The 19,032-nt window shown below is 35.9% G+C and overlaps 1 protein-coding gene across 5 annotated transcripts in view; it reads left to right on the top strand.

Moving 5' to 3' along the window:
* The window catches only part of EHBP1 (EH domain binding protein 1), a 421,355-nt gene that overhangs the window by 233,531 nt on the left and 168,792 nt on the right, over positions 1–19,032 (top strand). For 3 of the 5 annotated variants that reach the window (XM_045294210.1, XM_030886656.2, XM_004710193.2), the window contains exons 8-10: positions 3,065–3,169; positions 3,798–3,920; positions 11,364–11,604. In XM_045294210.1, coding sequence (XP_045150145.1) covers positions 3,065–3,169; positions 3,798–3,920; positions 11,364–11,604 — 469 coding nt within the window. The remainder of the gene's footprint in view (positions 1–3,064; positions 3,170–3,797; positions 3,921–11,363; positions 11,605–19,032) is intronic. The other 2 variants (XM_004710194.2, XM_045294211.1) reach the window with 1 other exon arrangement.

Genomic DNA, 19,032 nt, shown 5'->3' with positions numbered 1-19,032 from the left:
ACACAAAGAAGTCTGACGGGCAAGATCAGGACTGTAGGTTGGATGGGGATCAGGTTTCCCAATGAAATTCCTATAGAACCGTGACACCAAAGAAGTAGCCGGGGAACCACAGTGGCAGAGTCAGAGTACGAGATGGAGTGACGGGCTTCCTGGCCCACTGAGCAACTAAACTTTCATTCAGGAAATGTTTTTGTGGAGTGAGATGCTTCCTATGTTTAATCAGGGAAGTTAAGTTTGCTTTATAACCTTAGCTGAGCAGGGCAGAGTCCAGGCCAGTGGGCTGAGGGACACAGAGAGGCCTGCCGGTGGGCATGCCAGAAAAGAGGATGTCCTGACTATATCCCAAGTATTTCTGATCCTGAATTATAGCCTGTTCCTTAGCAAACCCTTAAATATGAATATTGTCTGTGGGTTCTGTATGGCCATTGCAATGAAATGTCGAACCTAACAGAGAAGTAGAGTGTCATAGGAAGGCTAGTTGGCATCAGATTAGGTCAAGAAGGTTGGAGGGTGGAGACATGTCAAACCTCACCCCATAAGAGTCAGCCTTCCACTAATGGTGAGCTTGATTTTCGTTCCCCTTTGTGAAGTCAGATGCCACCTCCTTGCCATTTTTAGAGTAAGTTGGTGAAAAAATGACCTTTTGTGCTTTAGATATCACCTAGAGCATAATAAAGGGGATATGTCTCTAAACATTTAGAAAATTTACAATGTAAATAATCTAGTCATGTATTAGTGTCATCTTAGCTAACTCACTCACTTCCCTCAAGGCCATGTGCCCACTCATTGTGACTCTCTATAGGACAGGGTAGAACTCCTGTGAGTTTTCTGAAACTACCAACCACTCTTTGTGGAAGAGAAAACCCAGCCTTTCTTCTGAGGACAGACGAGTGGTTTTGAACTGTGGACTGTGCAGAGTGCAGCCAAACTCAGACCCTATGCCACCTGGGCTGGTCATCTTAATTATATCTAAATTAATGCCCATATTGTACCTAAAACTCTCTGGAGCAATATTAATGTTTTAAAAGTAAGGAGCAGGTCTAATGTTTTATTGCCTTTTTCTTTAGCATTGTCTGTAGTGTTCATTATATAAAACATTTATTAGATAATCCTACCTTCATTGAAATTACATCCTAGAATATAAAGTAATTAAAATATATTACCTATAAGGAAACTAAAAATCTTTGAACATTTAAAAATTTTTTCCTAATAAATAAATGTCTACGAACATAGTACAAATAAAATACAGATGCGAATAATAGCATCTCTGATGATTAACTCTGATAATCTGTGCAAAGCCTTTTTCATTACTTAATAAATGTTAGTTGCTATTTTCCCCCATATTTTTAAAGTTAAAAACTAACCATTTCTAAATTTTTAAAAACAGAAAATTAGTAATCACTTAGCACTGATCTTCTACTCCGTTATATTAAAAATCACTAGTAGTAAAGGATTGGATTTATGTCTAAATTACACCTACAGAGGAATCTGCTAGGTGAGTTGAGCCAGAATGGGGTTCAAAGTTACTGGAATAATGTAATGGATGAAAACACTTTATAAAATCTGATTATGCAGCTCCTATTTTTCAAATTCGGATGAATAATTCAGTGTTAATTTGTTTACCTATTTTCTATGGTTTACTTTGTTATTCGTATGAAACATTTTCCATTTGGATAAGGGAAATTAATAAAGTTTATAAACTTTTCATGTATATTTAGATTTGGCAGAGGTAGTGAAATATTTAAGTAATTGTCTTCTGACTCATGGAAAGACCATGTGTGTCAGAGTAGAACTGGGCTACCTAGAGTTCTCAGTAACTGATTTTTCAGCAGGAGATTGCCTTTTTTGCACAATGCCATTGGGTAGATTTGAACCTCCAACCTTTTGGTTACCTGTCCAGGGATTGACTGTTTCTGCTACCCAGAACCCTTATTAAATCTGATTTGATATTTATTTGTGCCTTCCTGTATGTGAAATCCATCTGGACAATAAACATGTTAGTTTTTTGTTTTTTCACCCTTGTGCCCTTGTTCAACAAATTGGGTATATAAAGATAGCCCATGTTGCTATCTTGTATTCTATGATTAGTTCAAAGGACATCAAGAATGTGTGCTTAGATTTACAGTGGTAAGAACTGTTTTTTTAATATCTAATTTAGACCTATTTTTAATTTTTTAACCATTTTATTTGTTTCAATTAGTGATCTGAATGTGTTTTATTTATGCTATGTGGAAGTTGTTTTTAGGTTTGGAATTTGGAAGCAGTAAAGACTTACTCTAGAGTGCCCTAGTAGACTCTTGATTTTTTCCAAATTATATCCAATGAACAATAATTTCACATATTGATTGTTGTCAAAATACAAAAATATAAATGATTCATGTAGAACAATTTTCTTGTTATACAAAAGGAACTCTGTCCTTGAGATTTCCTTTTTATCCATCCCTCTTTTCTTTTATCAATTACTGGATAAAAGATAAGATTTCCTAAAGCAAACCTCAAGAACAGATCTTTAAAAGAATATCCCCAGAAAGCAAGAGCTACTGTGAAAATAGTCACTACTGCCTTCTTTTCTTGCTGTAGGGCTAAATTTAAAGATTTTAAAACATGAACTAGACTCACTATGTACATGATTTGTTTAGATGTATTCTGAAAACCTTTGCTTTAAGTGTAGACTAATATAAAACAAATTGTACTGATTTCCTATGATACCAGAGGATATTTTAGTTCTCTTTTCAATATAGGCTTTTCAAGGAACATTAAATTACAGATACCAAAAGTAGACATCAATGTCAGTTTCTTAGATTATTACCTTTGTTTTATGATCATTAACATAGTTATATTGTTAATATAAGTTTTAATAATAAGATGCTGTATTGTAAAATAGTACAGCATAATGTTTGATTGAATACATGTTAACACATCATCAAAATAACATGCCCTGAATGTATTCTCTTGATTAAACAAACATCTCCTTTCTTTGTCTTTTTGAGTAACAGCATGCTTCTACTGCTCTTTAATTACATGTCCTTACCTTACATTTGTCTTGACTGGCTTCTGTTTACAGAAATTGTAAACCAGTTGAATGCTCTGAGCAGCTTAGATGAAGATCAAGATGACTGCATAAAGCAAGCAAATATGCCTTCAGCTAAATCAGCCAGTTCCTCGGAAGGTCTAAGAGCTTTCCTGTCTTTCTGTTCCTGATCCCATTCTCTACGGTGTCCTTCTGCCTCTTGCCTTCTGCCTGCACTTAGCTGTCATCCTGCTTGTCCTGTACTGTTTTCTTTGGTAATTTGTAGTACACCAATGGCAACCACAGAACAGAGCTTATTTTAGCAAAGCCTTATATTAATAACGTTAATAGACAGTGATTTTAAAACATCTTTTGAGGTAATACTTGGCTGTATAGCATGATGATACTTCTTCCCTGAGTTTACATATTAAGAGTATATGGTTTTAAAAATATTTGCTTGTATTAAATCCATTTAAATTGTTCATATTTGAATGTGATATTTTTTAAATGTATATACTAGGGCCTTTTTAAAATCAAAAGTAGATACAGGTGAAATTTTTATTATCTGACATAATTTTTGAATGAGTATGTACATATGATCATCTTATTTGAAAATGTTGGTGTGCTACAAACTACTTGAATGCCCTTCTGCCATTGGTAAAACGCCATGTCTTATTATTTGCAGGTATTATTAGTGTGAATTTTTATAATTTAAAATGTTTCATGAATTATTTATAATTATACATAACCAGATGTACACTGAACTAACATACATGGTTCTTTTCAGAGCTTATCAACAAACTTAACTTTTTGGATGAAGCAGAGAAGGACTTGGCCACTGTGAATTCAAACCCATTTGGTGATCCTGATGCAACAGAATCAAATCCATTTGGAGATCCAGACTCAGAAGGTAGTAAGCTTTTCCTTTACATTTTTAAAGTCTTTATGTCATCAGGACACTATTAAAAATAAATATTTTAAATGCAATTTTTATCTATAATGATAATTTTGTCAGAAATTCGTGGAATTTCCATTGAGCTGTGTAGAAAGAAAGAAAGCTTTTCATAGACATTGATTTGGGGCTCATTTTTTAATTCACTGTTTGGTCAAATAGTGAAGTTCTGTTGGTAGAGATACAGCATTTCATGTACAATAAAGTCTCAGTAGTGACCAAATCCCTTCAGGTTTTGGAACATACCAATACTAGGGTAGGGAGTGTCTTCTTCCCTCCTCTCCAAGTTTAATGGGTCCTTCCATTTCTCCTTACTCCTGACTTCTTGTCTCTAGGTGAGAATTATAGTTAGTAGTAAGAGGAAGTTGCGAATGTGAATAGCAGGGAACAAAAAGAAGGTTGTGAGAACCATTGGAATCACATATGTAATTTACCTGTAAGTAAAACAACAATGGGAATTTTGTTTGTTTCCTTTGAGATTTTTGGTTTTTGTTTTATTTTTTTAATGAACTGATTTTGAACCCAGAAGTTTGATTAAGGGCTCTTGACGAAGAGAGACATCTGTTTAATTAAACTGCTTAAAGTGACTACAAGGATAATGAAGCACTGTTACTTTTCTTTTTTCTTTATTTTTTTGGGCTTTTCTTAAGAAATATTCATGAGCTTTAGATGATTGTACTATGGCCTGTCATGATGAGAATGAAATTTCAGCTTCAAGAATCACTGTTAGAGCAAGCAGTATCATTCATTTTATAATTAATTTCTCATTTTCCTGTACCTAATTCCTTCTTTCAAGATTTCAAATTAGTAAACATTAATAAATGAGATTTTGTTTTGTTTATGGACTATACAAGGGGGGAAAACGGGAATTGCTCTGGGCAGAGCTGGGCTGATGAGTGTTGAGCAACTTGCTATGAGTTAGTGCACTCAGTGGTGATGGCCTGGGAGGTTCTCTCTGGTCACAGTAAATTTTTTTATAAAAGCAGTTTCGCTTGAACCTTGTTTTTGTGATGACTGATTTAAGCGAACAGCGTGCAGTTTTGAAATTAGGTTTCCTGCTTGGGAAAAATGCCGCAGAAACTGTTGTGATGTTGAAAACAACTTACAAGGACAACACTATGAGAAAAACTCAAGTGTACAAGTGGTTTTCTCCTTTCAAAAAAAAGGTGAAATCTCGATTTATGACAAACCTCATTCTGGACGTCCATCAGTTTCCCAAACGGATGAAAATGTTGACGTAGTGTACATTTGGAGTTTGTTCCACCACGTCAGACTGTTAATAAAGCTTTCTATTTAGAGGTTCTGAAAAGATTGCATAACAGTGTGCAACAAAAAAGGCTTAATTTGTGGCAGATAGGGAACTGGTTTTGCCACCACAACTATCCACCTGCTCACGCAACCATCTCAGTGCGCCATTGTTTGGCCCCACGCACCTGACTCATCTGACCTTGCTCTCTGCGCCTATTTTTGTTTCTGTAAGTGAAGAGGTACATGAAATGACAGCTATTTGATGACATATAAGAAGTGAAGAAACAAAATGAGGGAGGTGCTATCAGCCATCCAAACAGACGAGTTTGAAAAATGTTTTCAAGAATGGAATCGTAGATTTGACAAATGTATTAAGCGTCAGGGAGAGTAGTTTGAAGGCGATAAGGTTGTTTTGTAAAAAAATTCCATTTTGGGGGGGACCCCCTCATATATTATGAACAAATTTGAAACCCAGTACATCTTAAAGATAGCTAGTTCAACAGCCTCTTTTCCTGGGTTAGGATCAGAAAAGTTATTTGATCAAAAACTTTAGTTAATTAGAAATGGACTTGGAGCAAAATGTCTCACCAGGTATCTTTTTTAAAATTTTTCAATCATTTTATTGGGTACTCATACAACTCATCAAAATTCATACATATATCCATTGTGTCAAGCACGTTTAGACATTTGTTGCCATCATCATTTTCTTTCTTTTTTTCTTTTTAAAATCATTCTATTGGGGGCTCGTACAACTCTTATCACAATCCATCCATCCATCCATTGTGTCAAGCACATTTGTACATTTGTTGCCATCATCATTCTCAAAACATTTGCTTCATACTTGAGCCCTTGGTATCAGCTCCTCATTTTTCCCCTACCTCCCTGCTCCCCCCTCGCTCATGAACCCTTGATAATTTATAAATTATTATTATTTTGTCATATCTTACACTGTCCGACATCTCCCTTCACCCACTTTTCTGTTTTCCGTCCCCAGGGAGAAGGTTATATGTAGATCTTGTAATTGGTTCCCCCGTTCTACCCCACCTTCCCTTCACCTTCCCAGTATTGCCACTCTCACCCTGGTCCTGAAGGGATCATCCATCCTGGATTCCCTGTGTTTCCAGTTCCTATCTGTACCAGTGTACAGCCTGTGGTCTAGACAGATTTGTAAAATATACTTGGCATCATGATAGTGGGGGGAAGCATTTAAGAACTAGAGGAAAGTTATGTGTTTCATCGTGGCTATACTTCACCCTGACTGGCTCGACTCCTCCCCGTGACCCTTCTGAAAGGGGATGTCCAGTTGCCTACAGATGGGCTTTGCGTCCCCAATCTGCACTCCCACTCATTCACAATGACATGATTTTTTTGTTCTTTGATGCCTGATACCTGGTCCCTTCAAAACCTCGTGATCACACAGGCTCTCACCAGGTATCTTAATTTGACCATATGACATTTCCTCAACTGTTTACTATATATAATGCTCTATTCTGAGATACAAAACTACTAGCCAAATATTTTGAGATATCAGTATCTAAGCGTTTTATTTCAAAATGAAAATTTATATATAATATTTATTGAAGTATCAAATGGAGTAGCATATGACTCATGATTGTTCAGATTATATACTGTATTTCTATTAAGAATAAAGAATTTTAATGATACTTATGGGCCTAAATATATATATAAGAACTACTATTTTCTTTACATATGCATATTAGAATCCAATTTTCTGTGGGTATAAGACTTATTTTTCTAGAAATAACCTATCCATTTTTACTTCAAGTAACAAAGGCATTTGAGGGGGATATGTGCTGCAGTTGTTTTGATTTTAGAGTTTCAATTATTTTCTCATGTTCATGACATTCTGTGCTTCAGAAACTTTTAGAAATTTATTAAATGTATTTGTTAGCTTTTATAGGAAGTAACTTATCTTAAACCTTCCTTTGTTGTTTATTCTATTTCTTTCAAATTTTTGCTCTATCATTTGTATACTCTTTTGATTTTGTAACCCACGAATTTGCTTTCATTTTGGCAGTCCCCTTCATGAAAGTAAAAATAAAAATCTTATTTCCATCGACCAGTTTTTATTTATTTACTTACTTTTGATGATTAAGTATTTTGTACTTGAGCATATTGGGATTGAGTATTTGGGACCGTTAATGCAAATTGACTAGCCAAAACTTTCACACATTCTTCTCATATGGAGGAAAAAGAAGAGTTTGACTTCAGTTTTTAGAAAGAATCTCTTGAGGTTAAATATGAATATTATCCTTAATATGTAACTAGAGTCTCTTCAGTAATGTAAACTATCTCAAATACTCTCTGCCATCGAGTCATAGTGTTACAAGTCATTGCTCACTCATAGGGCTCCCCTGTGGGTTTCCGGGACTGTAACTTCTTATGGGAGTAAAAGGCCTTCTCATGTAGAGCTGCTGGTGGTTTTGAACTGCCAACCATGCAACTCACATCCCAACTTGTAACCACTGACTGCACTGCCAGGGCTTCGTTAAACTATATTTAAATATATTCCAATATTATTAAGATTTTATTTTATTTTTTATATTTTATCATTGCTTCCCCGTAATATATGAGATTTCAGTGTAATATACATATACTTATGACATATTAATTACCTTCATATTTTATGTAACCATCAGTCTGTTTCCAGCATTTTTAAGAAAAGCTCAGTGATGTCTAAGTAAGACTCTTTTTTGCTTCCTCCCACCAGCTCCTGGTGACCACTAATAAAACTTCTTGGTCCCTGTATATATGTTTAATCTAGTTATTGCATACACGTCAGATCATATAACATTTTTCCTTTGGGGATAGGCCATTTCTTCCAGAATAATGTTCTCAGGGTCCATCCATGCTATATTGTATGTTTCACATTTACTTTCTCTATTCACCTGTTGATAGGCTTTTGATTTTGTCATTATTTTCTCCCAATATAAAGGCAAAACAAGTTTCCTGAGTTATTACCTAAAGTACAAGTAAATGTAATTTAATTTTAAATTTTAAAATAGTATCTCAATCATAAGCTTTTTATAATTAGATTAAGTTGCTTGTGAAATGGCACTCATAGAACATTGTGTTTTCTTTTTAATGCACTAATTAATTGCCTTCAAGAATATTTTGTAGAGTTGTGTAGCACAATTAAAATTAGATTTTAACTCTACTATGATTATCTGCGATCTGAAACTTTTTCCCCGGTTTAGGAAAATAATTTTATAGGCCAGATTAATAAAATTGTGGGCAGTTTTATGTTGACCTCAACAATGATATCCTTTATTCCACATCCTCTTCTGAATCAAGCCTGAATCTTTGGCAGTTCCCTTTCAGTGTACTGTTGGGGATGGATGACATAAGTAAGAGGAACGACATTGCATTCATGGTCAAAAAGGATATTTTAAGATCTCTTTTGAAGTACAATGCAGTTTGTGATATTGTATCTATCTGCCTTTTAGAAAATTCAAGCAATGCAACTATTACTCAAATTTATTCACCAACCACAAAAGCTATTGATAAGGAAATTGAAAAATTCTACCAAATTCTTCTGTCAGAAATTGATCAAACGTGCAAGCAAGACCGCACTGATAATTATTAGTAATTAGACTCCAAAAGTTGGAAACAAGAAGTAACCGTAGTTGGAAAATGCAGCCTTGGGGATAGAAATGAAGCTGGAGATCATATGAAAGAATTTTGCAAGACCGAGGTCTTGTTCATAGCAAATACCTTTTTACAATACAAATGTCCACCTATACATGATGGAATAAAGCCAGATGGAATAAACAGAAATCAAATTGACTACAATCTGTGGAAAGAGCTGGTGGTGAAGCTCAGTATTAGCAACTAAAACCAGGCCAGGGGCCTATTCTGGAACAAACCTTGGATTGCTCATATGTAAAATCTGGTTGAAGCCGAAGAAAACTATAACGAATTCATACGAGCCAAAACATGACCTAGAGTATACCCCACCTGAATGTTGAGAACATCTCAAGAGTAGATTTACTAGATCGAACACTAATGAAAAGAAACCTGATGAGCTATGGAATGACATTACAAACATTCAGGAAGAAAGCAAAAGGTCATTAAAAAGGTAGCAAAGGAAGAAAAGGTCAAAGTGGATGTCAGAAGAGACTCTGAAACGTGCCCTTAATTGTAAAATAGCTAAGACAAATAGAAGAAATTATGAAGTCAGCGTGCTCAACAGAAAAGTTCAGAGGGCACCTCAAGAAGACAAACTCAAATAATTTAATGAATTGTTCACAGCCCTAGAGTTAGAAACCCCAAAAGGAAGGACATGCTTAACATCTCCTAAACTGAAAGAACTAAAGAAAAAAAAAATTTTAAGCTTTGAGTTACAATCATGAAAGATTTTGTGGGCAAGATATTGAATAATGTAGGAAGCATCAAATGCAGATGTAAAGAATACACAGAATCACTGTACCAAAAACAGTCCACCGCTTCAGGAGAACCAATGGGGCTGAGGAGGAAGTAGAAACTGCAGTGAAGCTTTCACCAAAAGCAAGGCTACAGGAGTTGATGGAATATCAATTGAAATATTTCAACAAGTTCGTGATGCACTGGACGTACTCACTGGTCTGTCAGGAAATTTGGAAGGCAGCTACTTGGCCAGCCAGAAGAGATCCATATTTGTACCCATTCCAAACAAAGGTGATCCAACTGAATGCTTAAACTGTAGAACAATATCACAGCAAGTAAAATGTTGCTGAAGATCATCCAAAATCGGTTGCAGCAGTAAATTGACAGGGAGCTGCCAGAGGTTCAGGTCAGATTCAGAAGATGTGGAACAAAGAATATCATTGCTAATATCAAGTAGATCTTGGTTGAAAGCAGAAAATACCACCAGAAAAATGTTTACTTGTGTTTTATTGATTATGCCAAGGCAGTTGACTATGTGGATTATAATGAACTAAGGATAACCTTGAGAAGAATGGGAATTCCAGAACTTTGTTGTGCTCATAAGGAACTTCTACATGGATCACGAGGCATTTATGGGAAAACAAAAAGGAAATTCTGCATGGTTTAAAATCAGAAAAGCTGTGTCAGCCTTTCATTCTCTCACCATACTTGTTCAGTCTTTATGCTGAGCATATAATCAGAGAAACTGGCTTATATGAAGACGAATTCGATCAGGATTGGAGGAAGGCTTATTAACAAGCTTTGGTATGCAGATGACATAACCTTGCTTGTTGAAAGTGAGGAGCACTTGAAACACTTGTTAATGAATATCAAGGATTGCAGCCTTCATTAGGATTACAACTCAGTGTAAGAAAGACCCAAATCCTCACAACTGGACCAATAGGTATCATGATAAATGGAGAAGAGTTTGAAGTAGTCAAGGATTTCATTTTGCTGGGATCCACAAGCAATGCTCATGGAAGCAGCAGTCAAGAGATCAAATGTTACATTGCATTGAGTAAATCTGCTGCTCTAGACCTTTGCAGTGTTGAAAGCAAGCATTGTTACTTTGAACACTGGGGTGCACCTGACCTAAGCCATGGTATTTTTGATCACCTCATATTCACATGAAAGTTGGACACCGAATAAGGAAGACAGAAAAAGAATTGGTGTGTTTGAATTATGGAACTGGCAAGGAATACTGAAAGTACCACAGACTGCCACAAGGACAAATGAGTCTGTCTTGGACGAAGTATGACCAGAGTGCTCCTTAGAGGCAAGAATGGCAATACTTCGTCTTACAGTTTGGACATGTTGTCAGGACAGACCAGTTCTTGGAGAAGGTTATCATGCTTGGTAAAGAACAAGAGCAGGGGAAAAGAGGAGAGTCCCTCAGCCAGATGAATTGACACAGTGGGTGCAAAAATGGGCTCAAACACCATAACTGAGAGGATTGCTCAGGATGGGTCAGTGTTTCACTCTGTTGTGCATAGGTTGGAACCAACTCAGCACTTAGCTACAACCAACACCTCATGATTAGCTTCCCAGTGCTTACCCAACAGTGCCACCCGGGTTCCTTTCAGTCCAATACCAAAAACCAGAAGTCAACTGCCATTGAGTCAACCCTAGGAGTTGCTAATTCAAGATCGTATATTTTTAAGCCATTAAAAAATGTTAATGCCACATAATATTGATAGTATTTAATTAATTTTTGCCTTTGTTTTGCAGAGCCAATCATTGAAACCGTTTCATCTAAAAAAACAGAAGAATCTTTTTATAATAACAGCTATAATCCCTTTAAAGAAACACAGACCCCACAATGTTTGAACCCATTTGATGAGCCAGAAACCTTTGTAAGCATAAAGGATTCTCCTCCTCTGTCTACAAAAAGGAAAAATATAAGGCCTGTGGACATGAGCAAGTACCTCTATGCTGATAGCTCTAAAACTGAAGAAGAAGAGTTGGATGAGTAAGTACTTTTTTTGCTATCATCATAGGTCAGTTTTTAGATTAAAGAGATCTTTTTTAATTATCTTTTTTTAAGGTATTAATTTTTTTATAATCATTTTATTGGGGACTGAAAACTCTTGTTACAGTTCATACATCAATTGTATCCGACATATTCGTACATATATCCCATCATTCTTTTCTAGACATTTACTTTCCATTGAGCCCTTGAGATCAGCTCCTCTTTTTTTCCCTCCCTCCTCCCCACACCCTCCACCCTTTGTGGCCCCTTAATAGATGGTAGATTGTTAATTATTTTCAAATGTCACACCGACTGCTGTCTCCTTTCCCCTCTGGTTTCTGTTGTTCATCCCCCTGGGTGGGAGGGTGTATGGTTATGTGCCATTCATTGTGATCGGTGCCCCCTCTCTCTCCCCACCACTCCCCTCATCTCCCCTACCCCTTTGTTATCTCTAGTCCCATTCCTGTTCCTGGGTTCCATGCGTTGTGAGTTTTATCTCTTGCCTTTACCTATGTACATGCTCCCGTCTAGTCTAGATTGGGAGGCGGCACTGTGGTCATGATAGCGGGGATTCAGGAGGCCTCAAGGAATGAGAGGCATTTGGTACTCTACTGCACCCTAATTGACTCAACCCTTTCCTGCGACCTCTCTGTGGAGGGGTATACCATTGTCCATAGATGGGCTTTGGGTCTCCGCTCCAACCCCCCTCCCTTCTCACCAATGTATTTTTGTTTATTTGTTTACTGTTTGTTGTGAGTCTTCTTTTGTTGTTGTTTTTAAATTTCTTCGACTATTGGCCAACACAGATGTTTTTTCTATCTCCCAACTCTCTCCATATTCCTGAGGAGAAACTCAGTAATTAGATAGGGATGCAGAAAAGACACAGAAGATAGAGTTAATGGATAGAAACAAGAGTGGTTAAAATATTTCTATATTTCTATAAACTATTAAATAGTTCTATAAAATGATAATTTAAAAAAAACCCAGTTCTTTAAATATCAAAATATTCAGGAAAGTAGAACCCACCAGCATTCGGCTCCCATGAAGATTTGCAGCCGTGGACACTGGAAGGGCAGTTGTATTTTGTTAGAGAGATCAGTATGAGTCCGAGTAGATTTAATGGCAGTGAACTTTTAGGAATGTCCCTTTGCAAAAATAATTTTTATATTGAATAAGTATGTGTACATATGTAAAGTGTTTAAATTTTCACCAAACTGAAGAGTAATCATTTACATGTTAACTGATTCTAAGTAATGGAATCCTGCACAAAGCCTACAAATATGTAAGGTGTGGCTGTATGAGTCTTTGTTTACCATGAAAATTTGTGACATTTGGTATATTAACATTATTTATAGCTTGGGAAAATTTAAAACCTATTCCTTCAGAGTACAGTTTAGCATGCAACAATATGGATAGAACTTGAAGATGTGATGCTGAGTAAAATATGCTAGTCACAAAAGGACAGCTATTGTATGGCATCACATAATTTTATATAAGACAAGAATCAATCAATATATAGAGACAAACATTAATGGTTACTATGGACAAGAGAGGAGAAAAGGGGGTAAACTGATGGAAAATTCACTTTTTTAAGGTTGCATAGCCATTTATTTTCATTACCATCAGTAAATTATATGCTTATAAAAAGTTGAATTGACAAGAGTTAAGTGGTACATTTTCAACAATGTCAACAACAAAAAAAGTAGCTGCTGAGGTTGCTTTTATACAACCAAACATCTCATAGGATTTGATTCCATGGTTTGGAGATATAAGGTCATGGTTCATGGGGCATCCGAGTTAATTGGCTTAATAACATATTTCGCATATTTATCTTCTGCCTCCTAGTTTATTGTGTAGTGCCTGGGGGATCTTAAAACTTGGAAGCAGTTACCCAAGGCATAGTAATTGGTCTCTCTTCTAGACCAGCCAAGGAAGAAGGATAGGCAAGAACAGGAAGAGGATGTAAGACTATTTGGCTAATTGGTCTCATGAACAACTAACTAGCTCCTTTTCCATGAAGACCTGGATGGTACCAACTACCATTACTGAACATTCTGATCAAAGATTCCATTTGCAGAATCTTGATCAAAAGGGGGGTGAGTGTAGACCAGAATGTAAAATTCTAGATTCTAGATATTTTAGAGCCACAGGAAGTAGATTAACCCCTGAAATTATAGCACGGAGATAATCTTTAAACCTTAAACTAAAAATAGTCCCTGAGCCATTTTAAAACTGAATAATAGTTTGCCTTACCCCATTGCCACTGAGACTATTCTGACTCATAGCAACCCTTTATAGGATTTCTGAGACTGTACATGTTTCTGGGAGCAAATAAACTCAATTTTCTTCCAAGGAGCAGCTAGTGGGTTTGAACCTTGCAGTTAGCAGTCCAATCATCACCTGACAGTGCCACCAGGGCTCCTTTCATTTAGTTAACTACTCAGAGAAAGAAAAGAGGACTTGTGGTGGCATTGTGGGCTATACATTCAGCTGCTAGTTGCAAGGTTAGTTGTTTGAATCCACCAGTGCTCCACAGGAGAAAAATGAGGCTGTTTATTCCTGTAAAAATTTAAAGTCTCAGTTCTGCTTTATCCATATGATGGCTGTGAGTTGGAATTGAGTCATTGGCAGTAACTTTAAGGGGAAAAAAAATCTGCCCTAACCAGTATACTCTTTTAAGAACTATATATATGATATCAAATTGACCATAGCAACTCAAAAGATTAGATAGGAATCTTGGAGGCGGGGGGCTGACGCTGGGGGGGGGGGAGTTGTTGGTGGTTGTGTTAATGTGGATAGAATGACTTTTAAAAAGCACTGTAAGAATGGTTGCACAACTTGAATGTAATCATTGTCGCTCAAGTGGATACATAGAAATGAATTAATGTAAGTTTTGTCCTGTATATTTTCAGCAACAACTAAATTAACAAATTTTAGGGGAAAATGCAGTTTAGTAGGAAAATCTTTCAAAATATGGGTTATGTGGGAATAATAAAAGAGCTCCCTTGATGCATGAAAGTTAGGAGCTATTGCTCTATATAAGCTAGCTCGTATTTTGAGCACTATATTTACTTTCAGATGCTGCACAGTATAAGAGGCCTTGAGAATTCAGTGTTAACAGTACAATAAGACCTTACAATATTCAGAAGCCATATCAAATGGACAGTGGTTGCCTTTGAAAAGAAATACTTTGAGAACTATAATGATCTACTTCAGATATTGTAAAGACCTTTACAAGAATGAAAGAGTTGACTTGTTTCCTATTGCTATGTAACTCCATATGACAGCATTTCCCCCTTTTATCCATATATTTAATGACTCAGATGTACAACATGTTTCCATGGACATGCTTAGATTTTGATAAAAGCTAAAAAAGTTCTAGCCTTATATTAGTACTTAGAATTATATCACAAAAATCAATTTCCAAACCCATGATCATATTGCAGAACTGATAACTAAATAGAAGCTGAAAAACTGGCTCAGTTCTTACTAAGGTTATTATAATTGTTTTCTTTGAAATAGCTAATGTGTGATCACAATGAATTTTCTCATGGGTGGTGTAGATGCTGAGTAATAGCCACACACCTAGATTGTTGAATGTAAATGCAAGTACTAGCATACAGTCAATTCAAGATGCATGAGCATTACACAATCAAACACACCCTATGCTCTCCAATTAACAAATTAAAGAGACAACTCATGTTTGCTTAAACTTTTAAAATGCCTTAATAAAAACTAAAATCAGAATCACTGGGTGTTTCCTCTTGACTATTCTTTTTTTCTTACATGAAAGCCACAGTCTTTACAAGTTTTCCATGAGTAAAGAGCATTTGAAATTCTTCAATCATCTGGTGTTCCCAGAAGGAACCTATAAACACTCCAGCTTAGTCCCCCTTAGGCACACGCACAATTCTAAAGATTGCACATCAGCTAACATGTGAGTCTCAGAAGAACGCTGTTTGTGTTCATTACTTTTCTGCTATTTCTCATCCTTTTTTTCTCCAAATATGTAGAGCCAACTTCAATAGCAGAAATCTTCCAAAATGTGTTCTTCCATCAGTAATAAACTTATGACCTTTCATCAAGTGAAAACTGTATGACTCATCTTCCATTGCCAAATTCTTCCCGTAGCCTTCAACATAAAGCTATCATAAATAAGTAGTGGTGACTCCTTTGATGTGTGAAACAACCTTCAGTGTCTCAGTATGTCTGTCAGCACCGAGAGAAAGTATACACCCTCCAGCGTTTTTGAGCACGGGTCCTTTACACTTAGTAACTACATGGGCTTCTCAGGTTTTTAAGGTGTTTTTTTTTTTTTTTGGTTTTTTTTTTTTGGTTTTTAAGGTTTAGGTGTTCAGCCATTCCAATTTAGGTCCCCCAAATAGAAAATGATAAAACAAAAATATTTAAGGAGAAGTGACTTTTGAGGCCCAGCCTAAAATAATTTTTTGTCATGGTTGTATGTCAAAGTAGTTTCTCAAGGAAATCTGTCATTGACTCTTATTCAGAGAAATTCTACATTCTCATTTTAGTAAATTTGGACTATTTTCCCAAAACATTGATTTTCAAAAAAGCAGAAAAGACTACAGATTCAGCTGTAACCTTACTTAATATTATGTTTTTCAATATGTATTTTTTAAATTCATCTTGCCCCTAGTCAACTTTGTTTTTCTTCCTCTAACTCATTTCCTGGATGAATTGTTTTCTAAACAATGAATGCCATTTATAGCTATACTGTCCAATCTTTCCCTTCTTTCCTACTGCTGATGAATTTTCAACTTCTAATGAGCTGATGATATAACTAATCTATCACTAAGTACATAGTGCAATGTCAAGAGTAAGTCTTATTTATTCAAGTGATAAGGAAAGCCCTGAGACAGATTGTTAAAATTATACATGATCAGTAAAATGTTAATATTATGTTAATTCTATAAATAATCTGCCCTTTCTTAGAATACGTTATTTTAAAATACATTAACTTGCAGTTATGTCTTTTAAGTCATCCATAAATATTGTGTGTGTGTATATGTGACAGTTATTAAGCTATTTCTACAACCTTTTTTAATAGCATCTTTTATTGATAAATACTTCACATAACGTAGAATTCACCATATTGAAGTATTCACTTGAATGTTTAATATTCTATGCTGTACAATCATCATTAATACCAAAATATTTTCATTACCACAAAAATAAAACCTATTACCAGTTAATACTGTTTTCCCCCACTCACCTGCCTCCCTTCCCAGTAGCTACTAATCTTTCTGTTTTAATTTATCTATTTGGGCCATTTTGTATATATAAATTCCTATCTTGTTCATGCTTAGAGAGTAGGAAATTTAGTCTTAACCTAGAAAGAACAAGAATTTTCACTATCAAACCAATAAATAACATCATGATATATGAAGAAAAAATGGAAGTCATCTATGATTTCATTCTACTTGGATTGACAAGAAAAAAATCCATGGATGCAGCAGTCAAGAAATCAAATGAGAATGCATTGGTGAATCTGCCTCAGACCTCTAAAGTCTTAAAGAGTTAAGACGTATCTTGGCAAAAACTAAGATTTACCTGTGGTCTTTTCAAGAGTCTCATTTGTTCAAAATTGGGGCATTGAAAAAAGAGAAAGAATTGATGCATTCAAAATTTGATGTTGGTAGAGGATATTAACTATCCTATGAACTGCCAGAAGAATAAGCCAATCAATTTTAGAAGAACTGTTTCTTGGAAGCAAGATGGCTCACTCACACTGGACCTCTCATCAGGAAAGACCAATCACTAGAAAAAGACGTCCTGGCTGGTGAAGTAGGTCAGAAGAAACATGGAAATCCCTCAATGAGATGGATTGACACAGGAGCAAAAGCAATGGACTCATACATGTTGGTGAGCATGAAGATAACACATGATCAAACAGCTTTTCATTCTGTTTCCTATAAACTTCAAAGGACATACATATAAGGATACAGAATGGAATGAAATAGGAAAAAGGTTAGAAATAAAGTCTCAAAACATTACAAATAGTGTTTGATGAAGTTGCCATGTCACTTAGTAATAGCAATGCCCTGAGCACTGAGGGAGTTCTAATCCTATACCCTAGCTCATTAGAAAGGAGTTACATGACTGTTTATTGCCATGAATACAGAAGTGAGAGTGATATCACAAGTATAAAAATTTTCTATCTCTGGTATAGGTGTTCTTGGTATCTAGAACCTCATAGGATCTGATTGTCTCTTCAGTTTTAGAAGTATAGATTATTAGTTAATTTTTCAAAATGAGTCTTATACTATTATAGTCTAAGAGCATGTAGAATTGAGACAGAGAGCTATCACCGGTACAGAACTTATATGACTCCATAGTGTCTCTAGGTTTGGGTGGTCTAGTCCTTTATTAGTGGTATAAGGATTATATGTTGGGCAGCTAACTGCAAGGTCAGCAATTCAAAAATACCAGACTCTCCTTGGGAGAAAGATGGAGCTTTCTACTCCCGAGAAGAATTATAGTCTCAGAAACTCACAGGGGCAGTTCTGCCTTGTCATATAGGGTCTCTGTGAGTCAGCATTGACTCGATGACAGTCAGTTCTTAGCTTTGTAAACTCAGATATTTTTGCTATACACACAGGATTTTGAGTCTGGGCAACCTACTATTATTGGGGGGATGGCGAGGGGCAGGAATGCAATGAACTAATGTGTAAAAGCCAGATTAGTAATTTTTGAATATTCAATAGGATACACCAGATACTTGTGTTAACCAACAAACACATTCTTGATACGCAGAGCAACATGAGAATCCAAACTATAGTCTATGAGTTAATTCAAAAGCACAGAATCAGAGAAAGAAGTTTCAGAGGTTGATGTTCATGCCTTTGTCAACAGGGTCGGTAGGATGGCACCCCTTCTCTTCTAGGTTGTTACCAGGGAGTCACAGTCATTTCACAGTGCCCACTCCTTTGCTAGAGACAATGGAGCTGTCATAGTTTGTCTGTTCTTTTTCTCAGCTTACATGTTGACCAACCCCCCTTCTGATCGATAGTTATTTTTTAGGTATATTTTTGTATATAATAAAATTATGCTCACACTTGAGAGCTTCCTTCTAGTATACTTATTTTCAAATATTAGTTCTCTGATGCTACATTTTGTATCTATAAGAGGGTAATTTCATTTCTAAGAACAAGGAAGAGATTTCCTTGTTATTTTTATAGGTATGCATTATTATATGGTAAAAATATGTATGAACATTTTTAAAAATGTTTTGTCATCAAGATAAACAAGAAAATGTGTTTGAACTGTGGAATGTTAAGATATTTGTGAGAGCTTCCAATAAAATTGTGGTAGCTGAGGGACTGGATGGTAATGTAATGCAGCTAAATCCTCCATGCTCATAATTACGGGTCTGGAAAGCTGACTCTGGTGGGGGAAGACCCTCACAGT

The sequence above is a fragment of the Echinops telfairi genome, unplaced genomic scaffold, assembly GCF_000313985.2.
Source record: "Echinops telfairi isolate 266 unplaced genomic scaffold, ASM31398v2 ScPeMD7_2573;HRSCAF=3158, whole genome shotgun sequence".
In the NCBI taxonomy this organism is placed as follows: domain Eukaryota; kingdom Metazoa; phylum Chordata; class Mammalia; order Afrosoricida; family Tenrecidae; genus Echinops; species Echinops telfairi.
This window is presented reverse-complemented; position numbering and strand designations above follow the sequence as displayed.